Source organism: Poeciliopsis prolifica, unplaced genomic scaffold, assembly GCF_027474105.1.
Source record: "Poeciliopsis prolifica strain line A6 unplaced genomic scaffold, Auburn_PproV2 SCAFFOLD063, whole genome shotgun sequence".
NCBI lineage: Eukaryota > Metazoa > Chordata > Actinopteri > Cyprinodontiformes > Poeciliidae > Poeciliopsis > Poeciliopsis prolifica.
This window is the reverse complement of record NW_026562438.1, coordinates 1,377,501-1,403,772: the sequence shown is the minus strand read 5'-3', so window position 1 is coordinate 1,403,772 and position 26,272 is coordinate 1,377,501. Positions and strand designations below refer to the sequence as shown.

Sequence of the window (26,272 nt, the reverse complement as noted above, 5' to 3'; positions counted from 1 at the left end):
GGAGGGAGCGAACCACCGGCCGGAGGCTCCGCCCCCTGCTGGGTCCCCTGCTGGGAGCCGTCGGCTCCCAGCAGGGAGCCGACGTGGAATTTATATTAAAACTACGGAAAATTGCAACAGAACAATATCATAAGGTGGAAAACAGAAATGTTTGTTATTTTTACTGCAACAAGATGTGAATACAATCAAAGTTATCAGATCAAAATACAAATAGTGAAAGAAACAATTCTGAGAAGTTATGTAAGTTTTGAAAAATGTATGTAAAGTCAATGAATTTATAATCTACTGATAAATAATAATAAATAAAATCCCTGAAAAACATTGTAATAGTCACTCTGTGAATTTGACATTCAAATACTGAAAGAAATTATTTGAAGTTTCTGAAAATACAAAACATATTAGTGACTTTATGCTGAACTTTTTCCATAACCTTTCAGCAAAATTAATGTTTGTACATTTAACAGATTATTATTGTAATTCATGCCTGGGATTTTTGTTAATCACTTCATATCTGCCATGTTTTACAGTGCAGAATCTAATAAATGTCTGGAAGAACCAAAACTTTCTCCAGCTGATCAGAAACTGAATTAATTATCTTTAAATGATCAACAGTCAGAAAAAATATTATCCACTGCAACATGTCAACTCTGCTATGTGTGAAAATTTAATTATTTATACACAAAAATATTCACACTGAAATACTTCATATGAAAATAACAAACAGTGTGTTGGAGCCATTTCTCTATTTTCAGTGAAATCTTAGAATGTTGATTATGAATTTATTTTTATTTACTTACTTTCTGGTTAATTTATAATTAGAAGTTCTGTTTGAGTCATTTAGAACTAGTAATTTGTTTAATCGGTTAATTAATGACAGCCAGTCAATCGATTGTCTCATAGCGGAGACAATCAGGGAGCCCAACCTGCAACACAGAACTGCATTTCTGACCTTTGACCCTTTTTGGAGGGGTAAGCAGCAGACCCGCCATGCATCAAGCAGCTGTTTGAGTTTAATTCACTTTTGCCTTTAATTATACTGGGAACACTGGGCACAGGCAGGGTTCGGTCTGCTGGTCAAACTGGGAGCAGTCCACTGACTGGGAGGCGTCCTGGGAAACAGGCTAAAGCCAACGATGAAAGATCAAACACTGGAGAATTGATCCCTGATTCCTTCAGATCAACATTTCCAGCAGGTCGAGGCTTTGGCTTGTAGCATGTTTACAGTTAAAGGGTCATTCAGGGTCATTCAGGGTCAGCAGTGTCAGGGTCATTCAGGGTCATGGTCAGCAGTGTCAGGGTCATTCAGGGTCAATCCAACATGGAGAAGCTGAGCTGGGGAACATCAGACTGGATGAAAACACTCCACTCTGACCCTGGGTCTCTTGCTAGGACTTAACGGTAGAAGCTAACGGTAGAAGCTAAGGGTAGAAGCTAAGGGTAGAAGCTAACGGTAGAAGCTAAGGGTAGAAGCTAACGGTAGAAGCTAACGGTAGAAGCTAAGGGTAGAAGCTAAGGGTAGAAGCTAACGGTAGAAGCTAAGGGTAGGAGCTAACGGTAGAAGCTAAGGGTAGGAGCTAAGGGTAGAAGCTAACGGTAGAAGCTAACGGTAGAAGCTAAGGGTAGAAGCTAACGGTAGAAGCTAACGGTAGAAGCTAAGGGTAGAAGCTAACGGTAGAAGCTAAGGGTAGGAGCTAACGGTAGAAGCTAAGGGTAGGAGCTAAGGGTAGAAGCTAACGGTAGAAGCTAACGGTAGAAGCTAAGGGTAGAAGCTAACGGTAGAAGCTAACGGTAGAAGCTAACGGTAGAAGCTAAGGGTAGAAGCTAACGGTAGAAGCTAAGGGTAGAAGCTAACGGTAGAAGCTAAGGGTAGGAGCTAACCGGTAGCTGCTACCGGTTAGCTCCGCTCGCTCTGCTGCCACGTTCCAAGATGGCGGCGACGTAATTCAGGCCTCGCGTCTGACGAGGTCAAGAGTTCATGTCTGAGTTCGCAGTAGCAACAAAATATATAAGTTCTCTTCTATATAGATTTTGTGAGGAAAAGTCCAGAAAAATCTTATTTAAACTGCAGAAATAACAGAAACTGTTGGAATCCTGCAGTTTTCTGAAGAATCCGCGTGTTTCGCATTTTTCACCGCAGCAGCGCCTGGTTTCCGTTAAGCATAGAAATGATAGAAATAAATCACCGTCATGACTCACGTGTTTTGACTGAAGAGATTTTTCGGCCAAGCGGAAACACTCTTTACGTCACACAAGTCACGTGTTCAACAGAAGCAGAAACAACCGGAAGTAATAAAAGCTTTTTCGTTTTGTTTTTTTAGTCACCTACATAAATGCAAATTTTTGAAAAAAAAACAAACTTTTCTGTTTTTTTGATTGAACTTAAACATTATTTATTAACAATTCGATCCTCAACCAACCAAAGAGCGAAATCAACAAATCGGGCTTGAATCAATTTGGACTTTTGGATATTAATGTAATGTCTCTTATCTTTATGCTTTATCTGATGCTCCCCCTGGTCAAGTATTATTAATGTCTTTTTGTGTTATGTTCACAATACAATTGTATTGTTGTTCATTGGAATAAATAAAGTTAAAAACATATATATTGTTTCTTTTTTTGGACACCAGCAGACAAACATGTAATGTTTTGGTTCTGCTCTGCATTCAGAACCAGAACCAAAGCATTTAGCTTCTATGCACCACACATCTGGAACAAACTCCCAGCAAACTGAAAAAGTGCTGAAACACTGAGTTCCTTTAAATCAGTGGCTCTTAACCTTTTTTCAGGAACCGAACCCCCAGTTTCATCTGCGCATTCACTGAACCCTTTCCTACACTTTAAAAAAGGAACCTCAGGGGTTATTACATTAACAAAAGAATATCATGTACTGTTAACTAAATAATTCCATGTTTGAGCCAAAAACATGACACAATCATGTTGCATCAACAAGATATTCCACAACTTCAACGTTTACAAAATTGAATCATGTTGAGCGAACATGATTCATTATAGTCAGACTGATATTGTGCTGAAGACAACGAGTGAGATCACGGGATATCACGCGAGAACACGCGATACAATCGTTTTTTTCTCTCAACTGGACTAAAATGTATTCAAGGTGAGATAATGTGATTGAATCACGTTATCTCACCTTGAATACATCTAACTAACATACCAGAGGATATATAGATATATATCTAAATATATAGATCTATATATATAGATATATATATATATCTATACAGTTAGGGCCAGAAATATTTGGACAGTGACACAAGTTTTGTTATTTTAGCTGTTGACAAAAATATGTTCAGAAATACAATTTATATAGTATGGGCTGAAAGTGCACACTCCCAGCTGCAATATGAGAGTTTCCACATCCAAATCAGAGAAAGGGTTTAGGAATCATAGCTCTGTAATGCAGAGCCTCCTCTTTTTCAAGGGACCAAAAGTAATTGGACAATGGACTCTAAAGGCTGCAAGTAACTCAAAAGGCCTTTCCCTCGTTAACCTGTAATCAAGTAAGTAGTTAAAAGGTCTGGGGTTGTTTCCAGGTGTGTGGTTTTGCATTTGGAAGCTGTTGCTGTGACCAGACAACATGCGGTCAAAGGAGCTCTCAATTGAGGTGAAGCAGAACATCCTGAGGCTGAAAAAAAGGAAAAAATCCATCAGAGAGATAGCAGACATGCTTGGAGTAGCAAAATCAACAGTCGGGTACATTCTGAGGAAAAAGGAATTGACTGGTGAGCTTGGGAACTCAAAAAGGCCTGGGCGTCCACGGAAGACAACGGTGGTGGATGATCGCCGCATACTTTCTTTGGTGAAGAAGGACCCGTTCACAACATCAACTGAGGTCCAGAACACTCTCAGGGAAGTAGGTGTATCTGTCTCTAAGTCAACAGTGAAGAGAAGACTCCATGAAAGCAAATACAAAGGGTTCACATGTAGATGCAAACCATTCATCAATTCCAAAAATAGACAGGCCAGAGTTAAATTTGCCCAAAAACACCTCAAGAAGCCAGCCCAGTTCTGGAAAAGTATTCTATGGACAGATGAGACAAAGATCAACCTGTACCAGAATGATGGGAAGAAAAAAGTTTGGAGAAGAAAGGGAACGGCACATGATCCAAGGCACACCACATCCTCTGTAAAACATGGTGGAGGCAACGTGACGGCATGGGCATGCATGGCTTTCAATGGCACTGGGTCACTTGTGTTTATTGATGACATAACAGCAGACAAGAGTAGCCGGATGAATTCTGAAGTGTACCGGGATGTACTGTCAGCCCAGATTCAGCCAAATGCTGCAAAGTTGATCGGACGGCGCTTCACAGTACAGATGGATAATGACCCCAAGCATACAGCCAAAGCTACCCAGGAGTTCATGAGAGCAAAAAGGTGGAATATTCTGCAATGGCCAAGTCAATCACCAGATCTTAACCCAATTGAGCATGCATTTCACTTGCTCAAATCCAGACTTCAGACGGAAAGACCCACTAACAAGCAAGACCTGAAGGCTGCGGCTGTAAAGGCCTGGCAAAGCATTAAGAAGGAGGAAACCCAGCGTTTGGTGATGTCCATGGGTTCCAGACTTAAGGCAGTGATTGCCTCCAAAGGATTCGCAACAAAATATTGAGAACAAACTTTTTTGTTTGGGTTATGTTTATATGTCCAATTACTTTTGAGCTCCTAAAATTTGGAGTGTTTGTAAACAAATGTGTACAATTCCTACATTTTCTATGAGATATTTTTGTTCAACCCTTTAAATTAAACGTTACAATCTGCACTTGAATTCTGTTGTAGAGGTTTCATTTCAAATCCAATGCGGTGGGATGCAGAGCCCAACTCACGAAAATTGTGTTACTGTCCAAATATTTCTGGCCCTAACTGTATATATATAGATCTATATCTATATATATAGATCTATATCCTCTGAGCTCGGGTCCTCTACCAGAGGCCTGGGAGCTTGAGGGTCCTGCAGTATCTTGTGCCAAGGACTGCTGCACATTTCTGGACTGAGATGTCTGATGTTGTTCCTGGGATCTGTTGTAGCCACTGCTCCAGTTTGGGGGTTACTGCCCCGAGGGCCCCGATGACCACAGGCACCACTGTGGTCTTCACCTTCCAGGCCCTCTCCAGTTCCTCCCTGAGGCCCTGGTATTTCTCCAGTTTCTCGTGCTCCTTTTTCCTGATGTTGCAATCACTTGGTATTGCTACATCTACCACAACGGCTTTCCTCTGATGTTTATCCACTACGACAATGTCTGGTTGGTTCGCCATTACCATTCTGTCTGTCTGGATCTGGAAGTCCCACAGGATCTTAGCTCTGGCGTTCTCCACCACCTTTGGGGGTGTTTCCCACTTTGATCTCGGGGTTTCCAGTCCATATTCTGCACAGATGTTTCTGTACACTATGCCTGCCACTTGGTTATGTCGCTCCATGTACGCTTTCCCTGCCAGTATCTTGCACCCTGCTGTGATGTGCTGGACTGTCTCAGGGGCCTCCTTGCACAACCTACACCTTGGGTCTTGTCTGGTGTGGTAGATCTGGGCCTCTATTGCTCTGATGTTTAGGGCCTGTTCCTGGGCGGCCAGGATGAGGGCCTCTGTGCTGTCCTTGAGTCCAGCTTTTTCCAGCCATTGGTAGGATTTACTGATATCAGCCACTTGGGTTATTTGCTGGTGGTACATCCCATGTAGGGGCTTGTCCTCCCATGATGGTATCTCTGGCACCTCAACCTCCGTTCCCTGTTGTCTGAGACATTCACTGAGCACATTGTCTGTTGAGGCTTTGTCCCTGATGTATCTATGGATCTTAGTTGTTTCGTCCTGGACAGTGGTTCTCACACTCACTAGTCCTCTGCCTCCTTCCTTGCGGCTCGTGTACAGTCTCAGGGTGCTGGATTTGGGATGGAACCCTCCATGCATGGTTAGTAGCTTTCTGGTCTTAATATCTGTGGCTTTTATCTCCTCCTTTGGCCAGCTAATTATTCCAACAGGGTATCTGATTACTGGCAGGGCATAGCTGTTTATCGCACGGATTTTGTTCTTGCCATTGAGCTGGCTTCTCAGGACTTGTCTTATTCGTTGGAGGTATTTAGCTGTGGCTCCTTTCCTTGTGACCTCATCGAGGTTGCCATTTGCTTGTGGTATACCTAGGTACTTGTAACTGTCCTCTATGTCTGCTATTGTTCCTTGTGGGAGTGAGACTCCTTCTGTGCGGATCACCTTCCCCCTCTTTGTGACCAGCCGACCACATTTCTCTAGTCCGAATGACATCCCAATGTCAGTGCTGTAGATCCTGGTGGTGTGGATCAGTGAGTCGATGTCTCGCTCACACTTGGCGTACAGCTTGATGTCATCCATGTAGAGTAGGTGACTGATGTTGGCCCCATTTTTGAGTCGGTATCCGTAGCCAGTCTTGTTGATAATTTGGCTGAGGGGGTTCAGGCCTATGCAGAACAGTAGCGGGGACAGAGCATCTCCTTGGTATATGCCACATTTGATGGACACTTGTGCAAGTGGTTTGCAGTTGGCTTCAAGGGTGGTTTTCCACAGCTTCATCGAGTTTGCAATGAAGGCTCTCAGAATCCTGTTGATGTTATACATCTCTAGGCATTCAATGATCCAAGTATGCGGCATTGAGTCATAGGCTTTCTTGTAATCGATCCAAGCCATGCACAGGTTGGTGTGTCGGGTTTTGCAGTCTCGGGCAACTGTGCGGTCTACGAGGCTCCTCTGCTATTTACACCGATACCCTTCTGTGCCCTGCTCATGTTTATCCATGTGTTTGCTTATCTTGGCCGCTATGATGCCTGACATGAGCTTCCAGGTTGTGGAGAGGCAGGTTATTGGTCGGTAGTTGGGTGGGACTGGACCCTTTGATGGATCCTTCTGGATTAGGATTGTCCGCCCTTCAGTTAACCATTCAGGGTGAGTCCCACTTTGTAGCAGCTGGTTCATTTGGGCTGCCATTCGCTCATGGAGAGCAGTGAGTTTCTTTAGCCAGTAGGCATGGATCATGTCAGGCCCTGGTGCTGTCCAGTTTTTCATGCCTGAGACTCTTTCTTGAACATCTGTCACAGTGATGGTTACCGGGGCTTGCTCAGGGAGGTTGCTGTGGTCCTCTTGTAGAGAGATCAGCCACTGTGCATTGTTGTTGTGGGACGCCTCCCTTTCCCATATGCCTTTCCAGTATTGTTCAGTCTCCAGCCTTGGTGGGTCTGCTCTGTTGCTAGTATCCCTTCATTTGTATATATATATATATATATATATATATATATATATATATATATATATATATATATATATATATATATATATATATAAAGAGTCTCAGGCATATATATATATATATATATATATATATAAAAAATTCCCTTCTCACCCACCACGGGTGGTTCTTATCCTCTGAGCTCGGGTCCTCTACCAGAGGCCTGGGAGCTTGAGGGTCCTGCAGTATCTGGCTGTGCCAAGGACTGCACATTTCTGGACTGAGATGTCTGATGTTGTTCCTGGGATCTGTTGTAGCCACTGCTCCAGTTTGGGGGTTACTGCCCGAGGGCCCCGATGACCACAGGCACCACTGTGGTCTTCACCTTCCAGGCCCTCTCCAGTTCTTCCCTGAGGCCCTGGTATTTCTCCAGTTTCTCGTGCTCCTTTTTCCTGATGTTGCAATCACTTGGTATTGCTACATCTACCACAACGGCTTCCTCTGATGTTTATCCACTACGACAATGTCTGGTTGGTTCGCCATTACCATTTTCATTTCCATATATATATATATATATATATATATATATATATATATATATATATATATATATATATATATATATATATATATATATATATATATATATATATATATATATATATATAGAATCAATATTTGTCAAAGTTAATCTAATAAAAAAAAACACAATTACGTCAGTTCCAAAGCTCTATTGTGTCAGACTCATCTCCCGCTGAAGAGGATCCACGACATCAAGAGATTTCAGAAAATCACGCGAGATTTTAAGGCTTTACCTTGTTGGGTTTTTTCAAGGGCAGAGGGAGATTCCTGGCGTGCATCTACTTAATTTGAAGAAGGTAAGAGTCAAACTATTTTCTTCTAAATCCATATAAAAATATGTAACTTAAAATCATCAGACTTTAGAAAAATAATATTTTGCTGTTTTCTCAGGTGTCTGTAATTCCTAAGCTAACCTGTGCTACATCACATGAAGTGATGATTAGCTGGCAATTGTCTGGCAATGTTCCATACTTGTGTCACATTATTTCATGTTCTGTAGATTAAGTCGGTTAGGTTAAGGCAGATAGCTATATGTGATATCATTGGTAAGTTTACATTTATCGCCGCACCATGTTAGGTACATTCTGTGCGAAAAACTCTGCAGAGCCATATGTAGTGTAAGGGTCACAAAGCTGCTGCCAGAGACACAAATGGACCCCAGAAATGTCACAGTTTTGCTCCTCCTGAGCTCCCTGGAGGTTTAGTGGATTTTTAACAACGGATCTAACATCAGTCTATTTCTAACTATTTTAATTCTATTTCATTAATGTTACTATGGAGGTAAATGTAGATACACACACTTTGGTACCTTTCTATCATCATCGAGATTCTAAATTAATTATGGTAATAAAAAGTCTTACATTTCAGTCGGTGAAACCTGCAGAAAGCATTGCTTTCTGAGCTTGTTAAATGTTCCTTAAATACCTGTTAGTTATGGATTTCTAGTATATTTTGTCAGGCTAAACTCTCAATGGATTATCCATTATTACAGACTTGAGCTTTCTATTTTTTTTCTTTAAAATACATATTCCTCTGCTGTAAAGATGTTGGGTTTTTTTGGACTCTTCTTTTTTGTCCCAAATAATTGTAGCTCAGAAACAATATTGAAGTTCATTGGTTGAATTTTGAAATGTTGATGTTTTTTGTGTTGATTGTTTGTGCTCATTTGACCTTTGTTACTATTGCTTTCTACCATGTTCAATTCACCGCTGTTCTGCACATATGTGCCTGCATGTGTCCAGTGGTTTTATTCATGAGGCATTCAAGGGACTTGTACTAAAAGATACAACTCAGTTCAGTATGAATTGCATATTTTAATGGCTGAAAATATATCTGATCTCTTTCAGAACATCACCTGTCTGTAATCCACCTGCGTAAGTTCTGGTCAAGGGGCTCATCAGCTATCAAGTTATAGATTTCAGTGGCTAATAGTAAGTTTTGCCAGATCTAAAGTGACTGAATGTAGTGTTAGAGAGCTTATAAAGCTAGGTTCAGCTAAACATTTATTTGGCCAGTCTGTTTTATTTGTCTTTATTTGCGTGGGATGTGGAAATGTAAGGAGTGTAGTCTCTCTCTGTCTCGTAGATATGACCTGTTAAAACATTTTAGACTTAAACACCGGCATATGCGACGTTATCCATGCCCACACATAGACTGTCCATGTACTTGTTAGACATGGAATGCTTTGCATATTCATTTAAGTAGAAGGATATAGACTGTGTTGACCATTCTGTACTTTTCACATATTTCTTTGGTGATATATTCATGTCTTTATTTAACCTCTAACAGCTTCAGTTAGATGTTTAAATAAAATGTTAAACTCCATTTTAGTCATGGCATAATGAAGGGATACTAACAATTTTAAATATCTTTCAAACAGACTGCAAGCCACTGATCACTTTTGTTGTGACTTCCTTTGAATGTAGCTATGTTTTCAAGTGTGTGAACCTATACTGCTGGAGTTTTGAGATTGTTGTCATTGTTTTTTGATTTGCATATTTAGGATGACACTGCTGAGGTCAGACGAGAGTGCATCCTCAAATGTCTGTGTGTACCTAAATGAAGATCCAGAGAAGCTGGTGAGGGAGTACATGGTATGTTAAATTCTCTTTGTGTTTACAATAGAACTCCTAAGAGTTGTTAAAATACTTTCACCAACTAAGGTCCATGAGTGACTCAATCAATGTCAGTCTTAATTTATTTATTTAATTACATGTGAATTGTCTCTCCCCCAATACCCTTCCCTAACTCCCTTAGGACGTTGATGAATGAAATGGCCAAAGCCGAGACTGTCCTCGGAATCGTCATTTGAGCAGAGGGTGCAGAGGCTGCCGATGCACATCTGGATGTTGGGATTGTCCTGGAGGAGGTGGAAGTTATGAACAGCTTGGGCAGTGTATCTTCTGCAATAGTGATGCTGCTGGGACTAATCTATGCACTAAACTTGAGCTACCCTCAAGTTTAGTGCGTTCAGCACTCAACTTGCTCAGTAACTCAAGCATACCTTTGAAGTAATACAGAAAATAATAATGAAATTGGATGGAAAGAACTTATCAAAGAAAGCACAAGTTCTCAATATGAAACTCGCCGCTAAGTTGAGTTAAGTTTCATATGGAAAATGAGTGTTTAAAGTCTGCAGTAGAAAAGATTTATATTGTTACAGTTCTCTAAGTTGAGCAACTATACTAGCATGTTTTATGTTGTAAGGAATTGGCTGGGAAATGAAACTGTAACCTTTTTGTAGTTGTTTTTTTATTTCAATGTCCAACTCAGCTGTGTTTTGTGCTGTGTAAAAAAACGATGTATAACAATTCTGAAAATACAATTGTGTTGTACCTTTTCTAATTGTTGAGTGTTCTTCCTACACTTTCACCTAGTGCTATCTTAAAATGCTTGATTAACACTTGAAAAAATGTCTTTGAATTAACGTCATGAAATAATGGAAAGGATTTCCACACGATTAACTAGCTGTCTTTTAGCATGAAGCATATTTGTTGAGCTAACTTGCTTTTCGTGAGTTGGACCTACTGAATCAGGTAGTGTGAAGGTACCACTGTAAAATAAGGTGGTTTCAACTAGATTTATATTCATCTTAATGAAGTTACATCAATGATTTGGTCCTAAACATTGCAGATTAGTTGGGCTGGCTGTATTGCATTACACTGGGTCATGCTATAGTAACTGAGTTAAAGGAACCTTTAAAACATATGTTGAGCCAACACATTTCATTTGAATAACCATAATGAATGGAGTTGAGCCAACTCATTTGATTTAAATAAGAATAAACGCAATATATTGCGTTGAACCAACACATTTGCTTTAAACAGGAGTAACACAATTACATGGCGCTGAAATAAAGCAAAGCAATCAGCTGGAAATCCTTTCCATAATTTTTTTATGTTCATCCAATGACTTATTTTTTTCAGTGTATAAACAACTTTTGTTCTTTATCTGGAAATATGAGGATAACATTTAGATTTGATGTTTTCATGTGAGAATGAAAACATGAAAATGTGGATCTGATCATATTTATTACAGATTTATGAAGTCATATTGGATAAGACAGGAATCTGGAAACTATATTCTCTAATAATGCCAAACAGACAAAGATCTATTTTGCTGCTGCATCTCAATAAGTTAGAAAAAATTACTTAATTTTTTCAGAAATTATATGAAACATCAAAGGAAGTTATTAAACGGGAGTTTGAAGCCAATTCACTTTATAATTGTTAAAAGTCATGAATCTGTCAGGAAGTGGAGGCGCAGAAATCAACATGAGAAATATTTTCTGAAGGTCCAATAAGAGGGAAACTTTCAGACCTTCAAGGAGAACAAACAGAAACTTGTCCACCTGGATTTATTTGAGTTAATATATATACTTAATATATATTTAGCTAGCAAGCTAATCATCAAGCTTCTGTGTCTGTAGCTAAATATTTAGCTCACAAAGCTAAATATTCGACCTCAACCTAAATATTTAGTTGACTCACTAAATGATAAGCTAGCAGGCTAAATATTTATGCAGATGATCCAAATTATTGCTGTTATTTTTTGACCGAGCTGCTCTCTGTGCAGAGGAGCCGGGATTCGTGGCTCTGGCCAGCATTAGTGCAGAAGTCGTCAGAGGAGGTCAGCAGAGGTCAGCAGAGGTCAGCGGAGGTCAGCGGAGGTCAGCAGAGGTCAGCAGAGGTCAGCGGAGGTCAGCAGACGCCTCAAGCTTCAGGGCGTTTTCCAGTTGAAGTGTTTTAAATGATGTCCAGATTTTTCAGGGTGAAATGAGTCTGCAGGTGACATCATAGACACAAAAAGTAAAGACATAAAACATAAACAGTTGCAAATTGTTGCAACTGGAGTCCTGGAGTCTTCTCTGTGGGGTGAACAGACTGGAGGAAACATGGACAGAAACTCGTCTTTTAGGAGTTCGGTCTGAATCTCAGCCGGTTGCGTTTGGGTTGCATGGAGCTGTGGGAACCGCAGGCTGCAGTGATTTATGTCTGCAGATATGGATGCTCTGTCATCGCTCAGAAGAATAAAGGCTGTTTGAGCAGGGAGCGGTTTCCACTTCCTTTTAGGGAAACAACGAGGCCTCAGCACAGAAACTTCACATTTCAGCAGGAGGCCGTGCTGGAAGGTCGGAGTGACGTTTTCCTTGGATGCCTCTGACTCTGAGGTGACAGAGTTCATGTTTCTCCCTGCAGACACGGAGCAGAAGCAGCTGGATCAGAGACGAGTCGCCTGTCGGGTCATTGGGTCAGAAACTGACATGTTTCAATGTTGGACCTTTAGTTGGATCTGAGGATTAAGATTAACTCCAGGCTGCTGGACCTCCAGGGTCCCAGGAAACATTTCAACCAAAATGTTTCCATCTGAACTTTTAACAGAGGAAATAAAGTTCAGCTCACAGCCAATAAAACCTCCTAGAGGGTTGAAAAGCTGAAAGTCTGATCGTTATTGTGCCTACCAGGTAAACTGGGTCAAAGGTCAGACCAGAAGCCACTGCAGTCCTAAAATACTTTGAATCTGATTTTAACTCTTTAGAAACGCACAACAGATTCAACCCTGTTATTATTCAGCAAAACTTTCAGCAGCCATTGAACCTGTGTCAAAGTCAAGGTCCGCGGGCCGAACCCGGCTCACCACAGCCACTTCTGTGGCCCTCCAGACTCTAGATGAGTTACAATTTAAAGGGCCAGCATCGTGTAAAATCAATTTTTTCAAATCATTCCATCATGATGTAATGCAGTGGTGCTCCCCCTAGGGGGCGCAGTGCCATTGCAAAGAAGCTTTTTAAATGCATTGATGATAGCAAAGTTGAATATTGTTACAGATAATAAAAAATAAATGTGCTTGAGGGAACACATTTCTTCTACAGTATAGAACTACAATTTTAGATTTATTTTTCTTTTTTGGAGGGAACTTTGTTGGAATCCATGGGGGGCCAGAAGAAAAACTTTGGGAACCACAGATTTAATATTTTTCACAGGAGTTTTGCCTTCATTCTTTCAGACAAAATGCCTGGGTGGACTTAGCCCCGCCTCCGAGGCGCAGCTCCTCCCCCACTCAGCTCCTTCAGACTAGCCAGCAGCAATTAGCAAACAGCTGGTGGAGCTGCTGAGCTCATTATAGCAGCTGCTGCTCAGAGCGACGCTGGTAAAAATGTCAAAGGCTTAATAGAGGAGCCATGTTGGGACGACGTACTGGAGACAGAGCTTCAGAAAGAGCAGGAGCTTCTTAAACAGACAGAGGCCCAATTTCAAGATAATAAATCAGGAGCTGAAATGTATTTTGTCATATTTGACATATTTACTTTTATAACACTGAATGTGACATAATTACTGGACTGGAAAATGGAAATATGTGAATGGAAAACAGAATACTGTCCCTTCAACACAACCAGAACCAGAACCAGAACCCAGCTGGTCCTCCTGAATCTCACTTTATTCTCCTTGATCTGGTGAAGCCGTTTACTGCCACCTGCTGGCCAAACCGGCACAGTGCGTCCACAAGGCAGCTGGGAGAACTGGGAGAACTGGGCAGACTTCCCAGGTGATGAGTGAATCAGCTGGACTCGGTTGAATCCAGAAAAGATGAACTAACATCTGCAGCTCTATTTAAACTTTAATAAAGAAATGTTTAACATTTATGTAGACGGTTAATTTCTTAAATATGTCATCAGATCATTAAATGCAAACTGGAAAGAGCTGATATGGATAATTAAATGTGTTCCTGTAGTGTCACTTTGAATTATCTATCAAATGAAAGTGGCGGGCGTGGCTATGGGCGGGGCAACAACAGGTCTAATCTGGGCTCTGATTGGCTGATGCCAGACGACAGTAAACTGAATCCTCCTCAGAGGATCAAAACGAACTGATCACTGGATCAGTGCTAAGAAACGTGAAGCATGAAACTAAAAGTAAAGAGGCAAATAGTGACATTTTATAATACAGCCACCATATTACCTACAGAAGTTAGAAGTAATGCATATTTCAAAAAAATTTGACTTCATAATTTAACACCTCTGTCTCTTTAAGAAGCTCCTGCTCTTTCTGAAGCTCTGCCTCCAGTACGGCGTCCCAACACTGCTCCTCTATTAAGGCTTTGACATTTTTACCAGCGTCGCTCTGAGCAGCAGCTGCTATAACGAGCTTAGCATCTGTTTGCTAATTACTGCTGGCTAGTCTGAAGGAGCCGAGTGGGGGAGGAGCTGCGCCTCGGAGACGGGGCTAGGGCCACCCAGGAGTTGAGCAACTGAATGGTTTGTTAAATCTGATTTGTTAAATCTAGGCAACACTCACAGTTTGTTTTGATGAGAGAAATTTACATGACACTGGCCCTTTAAACCAGTTAGAGAAACTAGTAATTCACAAAATAAAGTTCTTCAAATTAAGAGCCTGGCAGTTTCTGCAGAACTGAAGTGGTTCTGATGTTTGAACAGGAAGAAACCAGAAGCAAAACATGAATAAAGTTAAAAAGTTTATTAAAATGCAGCAACAGAGAAACAGGAAGTTACAGTTCATACAAATCATAGAAAACATTTGATTGGATCTGAAGATGCCGATACAAACAGGATCGTCTGACAGAAAAACCGCTTGCATTCATGTTTTTACATGATTGTCACACAGATTATTGGCAATAAAACAGATTCAAACATGTTCAGATCGATCAGGAGATCTGGAAGAAACTAAACCAGGAGAAACAAAAGCTCTCCTCGAACTTGCAGTCCTCTCTAGTCTACGGGCATAAAACCAACGATACAGAGACAAAACCAACGATACGGAGACAAAACCAACGATACGGAGACAAAACCAACGATATGGAGACAAAACCAACGATATGGAGACAAAACCAACGATATGGAGACAAAACCAACGATACGGAGACAAAACCAACGATATGGAGACAAAACCAACGATACGGAGACAAAACCAACGATATGGAGACAAAACCAACGATACGGAGACAAAACCAACGATACGGAGACAAAACCAACGATATTACCATAAACCGCTCAATCTGACGGATGACTGAACATTTATAAAACAGCAGAAAAGGTAAAGATCATCTTTAAGGCAGAAACTGTGATTTTCTACTAAATAAAAACAGGAAGTGGTTCCCTTAGCCTGACAGGAAGTACATAGTTTCCTTTAAGACGATTAAAGGTGTAACAGCAGGACAGACGTTGCACCCGGACCCAAACCGGAGATCCGATATGATCAGTTTTCTGTCTCAGCAGCAGAAACATTTAGAAACACGAAGCTGCAGGCAGATAAATCCATGGGCTGCAGGAACGTCACACGGTTCATGTTTCACATCAGAAGAAACTGATTTCAGAGGAAATGATGGAAAATGACTCAAATGAGATTACAGCTCCCCCTGCTGGACAGTGACAGGAGTTTCACTTCAGATTCATCCTAATTGCCGTGAAATCTGCAGATGATTGATATGAAACATTTCATTTGGACATAAATGTGCAGCTGAACAGTTTCTGCCCGATTCATTTGGAAAACCAAACATTCATCTTCCTTCAGGGAGTAAAATAATCGACACATCTGGACAAATCTACAAAAATCTGAAAATTTACAGAAAAATTCCATTTAAAAACAAAAAAACCATCAAGAAACGGTGGCAAGTTAATGAGGAGCTTACATAATTTCTACAAGATATCCAGAATTATAAGGCAACTGTTAAAAAGCAAAGCTGGCAGAGCAGGAGAAAACCAGTAAAAACCAGTCAGAACCAGTCAGAACCAGTAAGGCGTGTGACTCCCAGTGGAGCAGAGTTTAGTGGTTTGGTTGTTTTAGTGTCTGCTGGTTCTGAATCTACAGCAATAAAAACCAGTTTGTGTCTCAGGCGGCTCTGATTGGCTGACGGAGCGCCCCCCGCAGGCGCCCCCCGCAGGCGCCGCCGTGCTCTACGCCGTTCCGTTGGCGTCTCCGTTCAGCTTCTCGGCCTCAGGCGGAGGAACGGCGCCGTTGGTGGTGGGCGGGGCCTGAGCGCCCTGGAAGGGATGACCTCTGACCTTCAGGAAGAGGATGACGTCGAGGATGAACGCCACCATGGCCAGGAAGCCGAACAGCTGCAGACAGGAAATAAGAAACCAGGAGTTAAACAAAGTCAGAAAATTACAAAAATGGAAAATAGTGAATTTAATAAGAAAAAACATCAACAAAAACATTTCTGTTTCTAAACACAGAAAAATCATCATCATCATCATCATATTATTATTATTATTATTTCAGAACAATCTTTTCACAACTTTATTCTCATAATGAAGAAAATAATTCCGTCCCCCAGGGACGCAGAGGAACCCTGGGGGACGCGGAGGGACCCTGGGGGACGCGGAGGGACCCTGGGGACGCGGAGGGACCCTGGGGGACGCGGAGGGACCCTGGGGACGCGGAGGGACCCTGGGGGACGCGGAGGAACCCTGGGGGACGCGGAGGAACCCTGGGGGACGCGGAGGGACCCTGGGGGACGCGGAGGAACCCTGGGGGACAGCGTCTCACCACAGCAATGGTCTCCACCGTCGTTTTGCCGTTGTTGGCTGCAAACACGATGGAGGCGATGAAGAAGAAGACGGCGATGAGGAGCGTGTACAGGAAGTCCTGCAGGACAGAAAAATCATCACTTCAGTAGTAATACAACAGGAACAGACAGAACCAGAACCAGAGCAGAACCAGAGCAGAACCTTACCACTTTGGGCCAGCAGCTGATGCCCACCCTGCTGTGCAGCGTGGTGGACAGGAGGAAGAGGAGCAGCGCCGTGAAGAGGAAGGCTGTGCAGCTCACAAACTCAAAGAAGTACAGAGGAGAGCAGCTGAGGCAGGTGGACACCGTCTCCTCCAGGACGAAGGCCACCAGGGACAGCAGCTGGGGACACGGCGCGGCAAACCATCAGAACCAGAACCACAGTTATGTGATGTATCCGGCCCAGTAAGGGCGGCCATCTTGATCTGTAAACTACCAGCCAACCAGGTGACGCTACATAATGACATCATCAGCCAGCGTCCAAATAGACAGGAAGAGTTTGTGTTGCCCTGCGACCTCCAGGTGACCCTGAAACGTTCGCTGGAGAGGCACCAGAACCTCCTGACCCACCAGAACCTCCTGACCCACCAGAACCTCCTGACCCACCAGAACCTCCTGACCCACCAGGAACGAGGGTGGAAGAAAATGGATGATGGAGAATCTGGTTTCCTGCTCCTGGTTCTGCAGTGAGGCTAGCATGTAGCTGCTAACGGAACCGACTGGTTATTCTTCCTGAGTTCATACTGAGTTTCATTTGAAACCAGTGAGATTAAACTGGTTTTAATGGAGAGCTGCTAACAAAAGGCAGCAGCAGAAACTAAAACATTACAGAGCAGTGGTGTATAAAGTAGTGAAATCTCAGAGTCCAGTAAAAGTATCGGCACCGCTCCAAAATATGACTTTGGTCAAAGTAAAAGTCACTGATTGAAATGTTGCTTGAGTTAAAGTCTTAAAGTATCTGAAATGTTTTGTACTGAAGTCTGGAAATTACTGTAACAATGGATGAACTCAAGTAATGAAATGAAAAGTAAAAAGTAAAACAAGGCAAATGCAGTTTGAATGACATTTTTTATATTTTGGTAAACTTGTTAAATATACTTAAAATAATGAACACAACCAAGTGCAGAGAAAATGAAACCTGCTAATAGATAAACCTGCAGCATCATTTAGTTAAGAACATTAGATGCTTTACCTACAAGGTTAACTTAACCTGCTTTAGGTTAACTTAACCTGCTTTAGGTTAACTTAACCTGCTTTAGGTTAACTTAACCTGCTTTAGGTTAACTTAACCTGCTTTAGATTAACTTAACCTGCTTTACAACTGAACCAGCTTCTTAGTAAACCCTCCAGGACAGAAAATACAAAGTTTCTATAAGCCTCAAGTTTTCCCTTTCAGTAAGGTCAGTGCTGAAAATGAGAAAAATAAATAGTCAGTACAGAAAATGCAGCAAACATAAAAAAAACCCCGTTAGGATTCCTCTACTTCACACACTATAGGTGCAACAACTGGTCATTATGCAAAAGAAAAAGAATTGGGAGGGAAATGCAGCTTATTGACATCTGAAGAGGAGAGCTTTTAGTTAACTTGGTGTTTAATGGGAGAAGGAAACAGACCTCCATGAAGCTGACACCACCTACTCAAATAATCCAGCAAATAGTCTGATTGGTTTGTGCTGTTAAAATGTTCGTTTGTGCAGCTTTGGTTTCCGAGATATTAAAAATGATTTTTTAGGCCATCCAAAATATCTACTTTTTAAGATTACAATTACTGAAAATATTGAGTATGACTAAAAATTCACTAGAGAACAGTGTGTCTCGTGTAACTGCATGAATTTAGTGTCAGTTGGTCACAAGGCAAGAAATCTATTTCCATGAGTTTCTCTGGAGAGTTTGGATGTAAAATTTATTGACTCTCCCTGAGTGAAACTCCGACACCTTGAGGAAGGAGGAGACCAGAGACCGGCTGGCCCAAATTAGCGTTCATGAATCGGATCAACCTCGAGCTAGACGCCGCTCACACCGGATATTGGAACAGTCAAAATCCACATTGAAAACAACTTTGCTGCGTTTGTTTTAACGGCACAAACGGAGCATTAATGAACCAGCCCACTTTGGTTTGTTTTGGAGCAAATGGGGGGATGGTGACTCTGGATGGCCTAAAAATCATTTTAATATCTCAGAAACCAAAGCTGCACAAACGAACATTTTAACGGCACAGACCAAACGGAGCACTAACCAATCAGACTGTTTGCTGGACTTTGTGACGTAGGTGGGGAGGAGAAACCTGAGCATCCTGTTGGAGATGAACAAGCCCAGGCAAGTAGACTTTGTTGCAGTCGGTCAGTTGGTTGGTCATAACATTTGTGTTTCTCTCTCGTTTTTTGTAACGACTAACTAAACCACACATTGAAAATGTATCGGAGTAAAAGTATAAAATTAAGTTCGGAAATGTAGTGAAGTAAAAGCGAAAGTTATCAAAAATGTTCTTACTCGAGGAAAGTATGAAGTACTCTAAAATATACTTAAGTAAAGTAGTGAAGTATTTTTACTTTGTTACTATACAAGACTGTTACAGAAAGACAACATCCAGACGCTGCCTCAAAAGAAATCTATTGTATATATATCTATGTCCTCCACCTGAAGGGGCGGAGCCTCTGCTCTGTGTTGAGTTAGAACCTGCAAAACCTCCAGAACCTGCAGAACCTCCAGAACCTGCAGAACCTCCAGAACCTGCAGAACCTCCAGAACCTGCAAAACCTCCAGAACCTGCAGAACCTCCAGAACCTGCAGAACCTCCAGAACCTGCAAAACCTCCAGAACCTGCAGAACCTCCAGAACCTGCAGAACCTCCAGAACCTGCAGAACTTCCAGAACCTGCAAAACCTCCAGAACCTGCAGAACCTCCAGAACCTGCAAAACCTCCAGAACCTCCAGAACTTCCAGAACCTGCAAAACCTCCAGAACCTCCAGAACCTGCCCTTCTTTCCCCCTGAAGCCTCTGGACCCAGGATGTGAGAAAAGAGGAAGGATTTTATTGTGAAAGGTTGCAGCAGGAAGTGCTGACTCTGTGGATTTGATCGGTTTATTCTGATCACTCACTGACTCAGTCAGACGTCTGGTTCTGATACCGGTCCAGTGTGAGGAGCCGGGTCGGGCCACCAAACACAGAACCAGAGGAAGGTTCTAGATGGACCCGTCCTACAGAATCAGAACCGGTCAGATGGAGGCCCAGAACTCTGAACATCCGGTTTCTGCAGCCGGTTCTGTTCGGCCCGGATGCCCTACTAGGCGCCGTTGCGACAGCAGGTGGTTCTGCTGACTGCAGCCAAACGGGTCCTGCAGAACTTTCACTTCTCCGTCTGCTGCTTCCTGCTGAAGAGCAGAACCAGAACCGGACCTGAACTTTAACGGCCAGAACGTTGACTTGTAATCTGAATTTCCTCCGTGGAACTTTGACCCAGATTCTGATTTTATTTTGATGATGAAATTATATATTTTTCTTCAGATGAACCCAGAATGAAAAACCTGGATCAGAACCACCTCTAGTTCTGGATCTCGGACCAGGATTCTCTGAAAGGAGATTTTTATGATTTTAGTTTTTAAAAATGATTTTTGGCCCAATGGGTGAGAAGTCTGTTCTGCTTCACTGTTTGTCCCGCAGCATGATGCTGCCATCGCAACACGTGTGTGGAGGACAACACGTGGTTCTGATCCGTCTTCCTCGCTGAGCGGCGTTTAAGGACCAGAATGTCTTTATAGAAACGACCCTGAGCCGAACCAGAACCAAAAAACATGGCCGCCCGCGTCTTTCACTGGCTGTATGTAAACTTCTGGCCTCTGCGTCACTCTGAGCCGACAGACGAGGCGACGAGTGAAACTTCCTGTCACAACAACCGAGGATTCAGAGAGAAGAGAAAGAAGAAGTGACTCAGGGAAACCACAGCAACGGGTTCAGAGCATGGAGCCAACAGGAAACCAGACTGGGGAACCGGGTCAGTACCGGAACATGAACAGAACCTTCCACTGGAAAGACTGGATTAGTTTACAGCTTGAAACTAAAAGGTTTAAATTTAATCTGATTATGAACTGAACCACTGAACTGAACAGTTCCCGACTCAGTTCAGTGGTTCTGGTTCGGTTCTGGTTCTGATCCAGCCGTGTTTATACATCTGGACCTCGAGCCCAGTTGCAGTAACCAAGGTAGCCTGATCAGAACCAGAGGACCCGGGCGGTTCTGCCCAGACAGCGTTACTCAGAGCTGAGTGAACTTTGACCTCACCACTTCCAGGATCTTCAGGGCGAAGCGCGGCGTGTCCAGATGCTCCGACGCCGGGCCGAGCCAGAACGGCGCCTTCGGGTTAGAAACCGTTGTCGCCGTGTAAACTTCGTTGGCCATGATGGAGCTGGAGACAGAACAGGAAGACGCATCAGAGTCCAGGTCTATGACCACTTCCTGTTGGAACCATTCATTAAAGAAGTTCTGCAGAAGAGACGCGCAGCCGCCTGAGAATGTGTGTAAAGACTTTCAATGAGAGGAAATTTGAACTTAAGTGAAAATAAATGAGTGAATGAAATGATAAAACAGAAGGAAACCAAACGATGAGTGAAATGTTTCATGGACTGAGATATTTTAGTTTTTAAAAATTATTTTTGGCCCAATGGGTGAAAAGTCTGGTCTGCTTCACTGTTTGTCCCGCAGCATGATGCTGCCCCCCTTTCCCCCCCGGGTGGCAGGAAGGCGACGCCCCCTTTTGCCCCCCGGGTGGCAGGAAGGCGACGCCCCCTTTTGCCCCCCGGGTGGCAGGAAGGCGACGCCCCCTTTGCCCCCCGGGTGGCAGGAAGCCGACGTTGGACCTGGGCGGTTGGCGGCTCCTCGGCGGAGCATCAGATGACTTCTAGAGGCTCAGGTTTAGCTTTGCCACATTTTGTCCTGGTGACCAGCTGGGCCAATCAGAGAGCAGGAGGTCCCGCCCTTCACTGTGATTGGTTTAGGCCTCATGTATCTGCTGAGGAACAGGGAACATTTTAGACTTCTGTTTTTCCTCTAAGGACCGGGCGAACCACTGAAACTTGTAAGATTCTGGAGCTAAATGTTCCTGACAGGCACTGAACGCACCACAGGCTGATGCATGGCCTGGTTCTGGTTCTGGTCTAGATCAGGAACAGCAGCTAGGACTAAAGTAGAAATGTGAACGTCTCTGATCCAGAACCAGAAAGTTTGAGGCTCTTATGATCCAAAACTGGTTCTGAGACACAAATGACCCTTTTTTGTTTCAATTCTATCAATAAACAACAGAGAAATTGTCGGAAAAACCAAACTGAAGATCAGATGAGACACAGATTTCTACATAAAAACATCTGTAGGATGACTGGATTTTCACAATATCAGTATTCATGCATGTTTTGGGTCAATTATTAGAATAATGCTACATGTTACTGCGACAGAACTGCAAACTTTACTGCAATAATTAGACAATATTCAACATTTCAATGAATGACATTTATTCCTAACATCATGCAGAACTAGATGAAGCTGCAGGGAAATATGTGACCTCAAGGAAAAACCAAAAACAAACATTTGGAGGGGATTTCTGTTTGCTCTGCAAGTGAAAGTGAAAAACAGCAACCATGTGTTCAATTTCAAACTTTCCCATCATCTCAGGTTTAAAACACCAACCGTGATTCAGAAATATAAGGAAAAACGGTTTTTAATCAGAGCAAATCTTAAACATTTCACCTCAACAAAACTTTCTGGGAAAATCGGACTTTATCTCCACCAAACTCAATCCGTAAAACTAACAATTTAAACTAAAACGTCGGTAGTTACCAAACTAAACAGCTAAAAAGAGGATATATGGGTTTTCTGTTCAGCCAGGAGTCCTGCAGGAAGTTCGGCCCGGATTTTATCCGACCAAAGTTTGATCTGAATGGCTCCAGCAGCTGGATCTGGTCCAGTGGGATCCCAGCAGATCCCAGCAGATCCCGGCTTTTCACAGAGGATTCAACTCAATAATAAATGGAGATCTTTAAGAAAACGTGAATTTTTAAACTTTTAATTCCGAGTCAAACAAGACATTTTAAGACGTTTGGCTTCAACGTCAGCGGCCTTAAGGCGATGAAGTTTCAACTTTTTGACCGAAAGGGCCAGAAAATGAGAATCTGAGAAATACGAGACGACAAACGGTTAAAACTCACGGCTGTGTTTTTCCCGGGTCTCAGGAAAGAAGAACTTTACAGTTAAACTCCAACTCCGTCACCTCTGGGCTTTGTTTCTCCTCCACTTCCGCCTTTCAGAACTTTATCAAGCTGGAACGCAAAACCGAACTTCCGGTACCCACCGGAAGTTTTCGACGTCGCTGTTTTGTAAAGTCTAAAACGATTACAGTTTATCTTTCAGGTAGGTTAAACACAAGAATCATCACTTTTCATCCATAATGAAGCTCAAAGGGTGGAAACAAAGTGACTAAGATGTTGAAGTTTGATTGTGATGAGAAAAAAGCCTGGAGTTTGGTTTCTAACAGCGACATCTAGTGGCGGAAAACGACGGAAGCTCAATGTTTGAAAAATGACCACTATTTTTTTCTCTATTTAATGATTAAACCAAAAGCTTTCTGACTTTGTAACTTTACAAACATCCCATAATGTTCATATGAAATATGTAACAGTTTACAGTCATATTTTCACATGTAATTCAAACATAAAGAGTATCATAGATGAAACTAAACATTAAATCCATCCATTTTCTGTACATCTTGTCTTGAACGTTCTGGGTGAGACGAAATATTTAATCAACAACCAAAAATGTATGCTTTATTAAATGTTTAGCATCCAAACTAAACATTTAATTCCCAAAATAAATATAGAATTTTTGAATTCGACATTTAGTTTGGAACTGTGTGCAGGTACACAGTCACCGAACACCTAATAAAAGATTGTTTTCTGAAGATCTTTTAGAAGTGATTTTTTGGTAACTGAAATACAGAAGAGACAGAAAAATACATTATTATGTAATTAGTGCTGCACTGAAAGATTACAAAGCTCCATATTTGATCAAACAGCAGCACATGTCGAATGTCTCTAAAACGCATAAAGCTTTCAAAAATGGGAGTTTTTTCAGACCCCAGGCGTAGAAAGTCAGCTCAGAACCGCCAGCCTCATCAGAAGATCCAGCAAATAGTCTGAGTGCTCACTGCTCTGTTTGTGCAAGTTTGTGCTGTTAAAAGGTCTGCAGCAAAGTTGTTTTCAAGTTGGATATTGGATATTGCCCTGTGAACAAAAATATTTTTTTAGGTCATTGAAACATTTCCTGCACAACATCCTCAGTAGTTTTTATGATTGTCCTTTTTCTGATTTGATTTTTGTGCAATAAATAAATAAACTCACATCACTTCCTGCAGGGCAGCAGCTCTGAACACACTGGAATGGCCTAGTCAAAGTCCAGCTGAAAACCCATATCAGGAAGCTTTATGTTCAGTGATTCTCTGGCTTCCATCCATCTCCAAATGCAGAAGCATGCCACACTTTTCAGATCGAAGCCATTGTTTTCTGATTTGTATTGCTCAGTTCAACCAGTATGAATACTTCTGGAACGTCCTCACACCTCGGGATGCTTCCGCGCTGGTCTGGAGGATGTGTCATGAAGAAAAGCTGATTTTATTTCCGCCGAAAGAAGCTGAAGTTTCTCTTCACGGCGCGCTGCCTGACTCGGCCTGCAGGGGGCGCCGCGGCCCGTTCCTCTCCGGGATTCCCCGGGTATAAATGTGCGGAGAGCGGCTGCGGAGCGGAGAGGCTCTCCAGCAGCCAGACGAGGAGGAAGAGGAGGATGAGGGTGAAGAAGAGCTGATTTCAGTTCGGAGCCGCTGAGCTGAAACTGGAAACTTCCGCATGTTTTTCTGAAGCTTTTCCTCATCCGAGCAGGTAAAAGTGAGGAAGACTCTGATGCTGCTGAGGAAGAGTGTGAGGCTGCTGAGGTTTGGGTCAGAGATGATCCGGATTCTGTCTGCTGTCTGCCGGTGACAGGTTCTGTTTCTGGTTCGTTTCCCCCTGATGTAGGTTGGTTCTTATCCTCAGCTGGTTTCTGTCCTGGTGGATCTGATGATCCTCTCCAGGTGATCCTCAGCTGATGATGATGATGATGATGATGATGATGATGATGATGATGATGATGATGATGATGATGATGAACCAACCCAAACTCTTCACACAAAGCAAAATCACAGCTAGTTGTCTGTAGATGGACATGAAGGAAAATGTCCAACGGTCAGAAAAAAACCAAGAACTGGACTTTAAGGTTCTGGAACTTGGAACCTTAACGAGAAAAACATTTATGAAATAATTAACTTTGGTTTGTTTATGTTTTGATCTGTTGGTTGTTTTGGTGATTTTAGTTCAACAGAAAAAAGTTTAGTTTAATGATGAAAGTTCCTCTGATGGATGGATGGATGAACGGTTGGATGAACGGTTGGATGAACGGTTGGATGAACGGTTGGATGAATGGTTGGATGGATGGATGGATGGTTGGATGGATGGATGGTTGGATGGATGGTTGGATGAACGGTTGGATGGATGGTTGGATGAACGGTTGGATGAACGGTTGGATGAACGGTTGGATGAACGGTTGGATGAACGGTTGGATGGATGGTTGGATGAACGGTTGGATGAACGGATGAACGGTTGGATGAACGGTTGGATGAACGGTTGGATGGATGGTTGGATGAACGGTTGGATGAACGGTTGGATGAACGGTTGGATGAATGGTTGGATGGATGGATGGTTGGATGGATGGTTGGATGGTTGGATGGATGGATGGATGGATGGTTGGATGGATGGTTGGATGGATGGATGGTTGGATGGATGGATGGTTGGATGGATGGTTGGATGGATGGTTGGATGGATGGTTGGATGGATGGATGGTTGGATGAACGGTTGGATGGATGGTTGGATGAACGGTTGGATGAACGGTTGGATGAACGGTTGGATGAACGGTTGGATGAACGGTTGGATGAACGGTTGGATGGATGGTTGGATGAACGGTTGGATGAACGGTTGGATGGATGGTTGGATGAACGGTTGGATGAACGGTTGGATGAACGGTTGGATGAACGGTTGGATGAACGGTTGGATGGATGGTTGGATGAACGGTTGGATGGATGGTTGGATGGTTGGATGGTTGGATGGATGGATGGTTGGATGGATGGATGGTTGGATGGATGGTTGGATGGATGGTTGGATGGATGGATGGTTGGATGGATGGTTGGATGGATGGATGGATGGATGGTTGGATGGATGGTTGGATGAACGGTTGGATGAACGGTTGGATGAACGGTTGGATGGACGGTTGGATGAACGGTTGGATGAACGGTTGGATGGATGGATGGATGGATGGATGGTTGGATGGATGGTTGGATGAACGGTTGGATGGATGGTTGGATGAACGGTTGGATGAACGGT

General features: G+C 42.7%; 2 protein-coding genes across 2 annotated transcripts in view; one reads left to right on the top strand and one right to left on the bottom strand.

The window, feature by feature from the left end:
• Positions 1-14,754: 14,754 nt before the first annotated feature.
• LOC129380025 (CKLF-like MARVEL transmembrane domain-containing protein 4) lies at positions 14,755-23,123 on the bottom strand. Its single transcript, XM_055060991.1, has 5 exons — positions 23,018-23,123; positions 21,102-21,225; positions 16,988-17,164; positions 16,801-16,899; positions 14,755-16,370 (listed from the first exon to the last, which is right to left on the bottom strand). Exons 2-5 carry the CDS (start codon positions 21,216-21,218, stop codon positions 16,206-16,208), a joined length of 558 nt encoding a protein of 185 aa, XP_054916966.1. The 5' UTR covers positions 21,219-21,225; positions 23,018-23,123; the 3' UTR covers positions 14,755-16,205.
• Positions 23,124-24,627: 1,504 nt separating this feature from the next.
• Positions 24,628-26,272, top strand: part of LOC129380024 (copine-4-like) — a 45,443-nt gene continuing 43,798 nt past the window's right edge. Inside the window, 1 exon segment of the mRNA XM_055060990.1 lies at positions 24,628-24,739. The gene's annotated coding sequence lies outside the window, so the exon portion shown is untranslated.

What these genes read in the sequence shown, in the direction of transcription:
- LOC129380025 (XM_055060991.1), bottom strand. Translation starts at nt 21,218, where the DNA reads ATGGCCAACGAAGTTTACACGGCGACAACGGTTTCTAACCCGAAGGCG. An exon ending in CCCTGAAGATCCTGGAAGTG is followed by an intron (nt 17,165 to 21,101) that starts GTGAGGTCAAAG and finishes CCGTGTCCCCAG; the next exon opens with CTGCTGTCCCTGGTGGCCTT. An exon ending in CGGTGGAGACCATTGCTGTG is followed by an intron (nt 16,371 to 16,800) that starts GTGAGACGCTGT and finishes TCCTGTCTGCAG; the next exon opens with CTGTTCGGCTTCCTGGCCAT.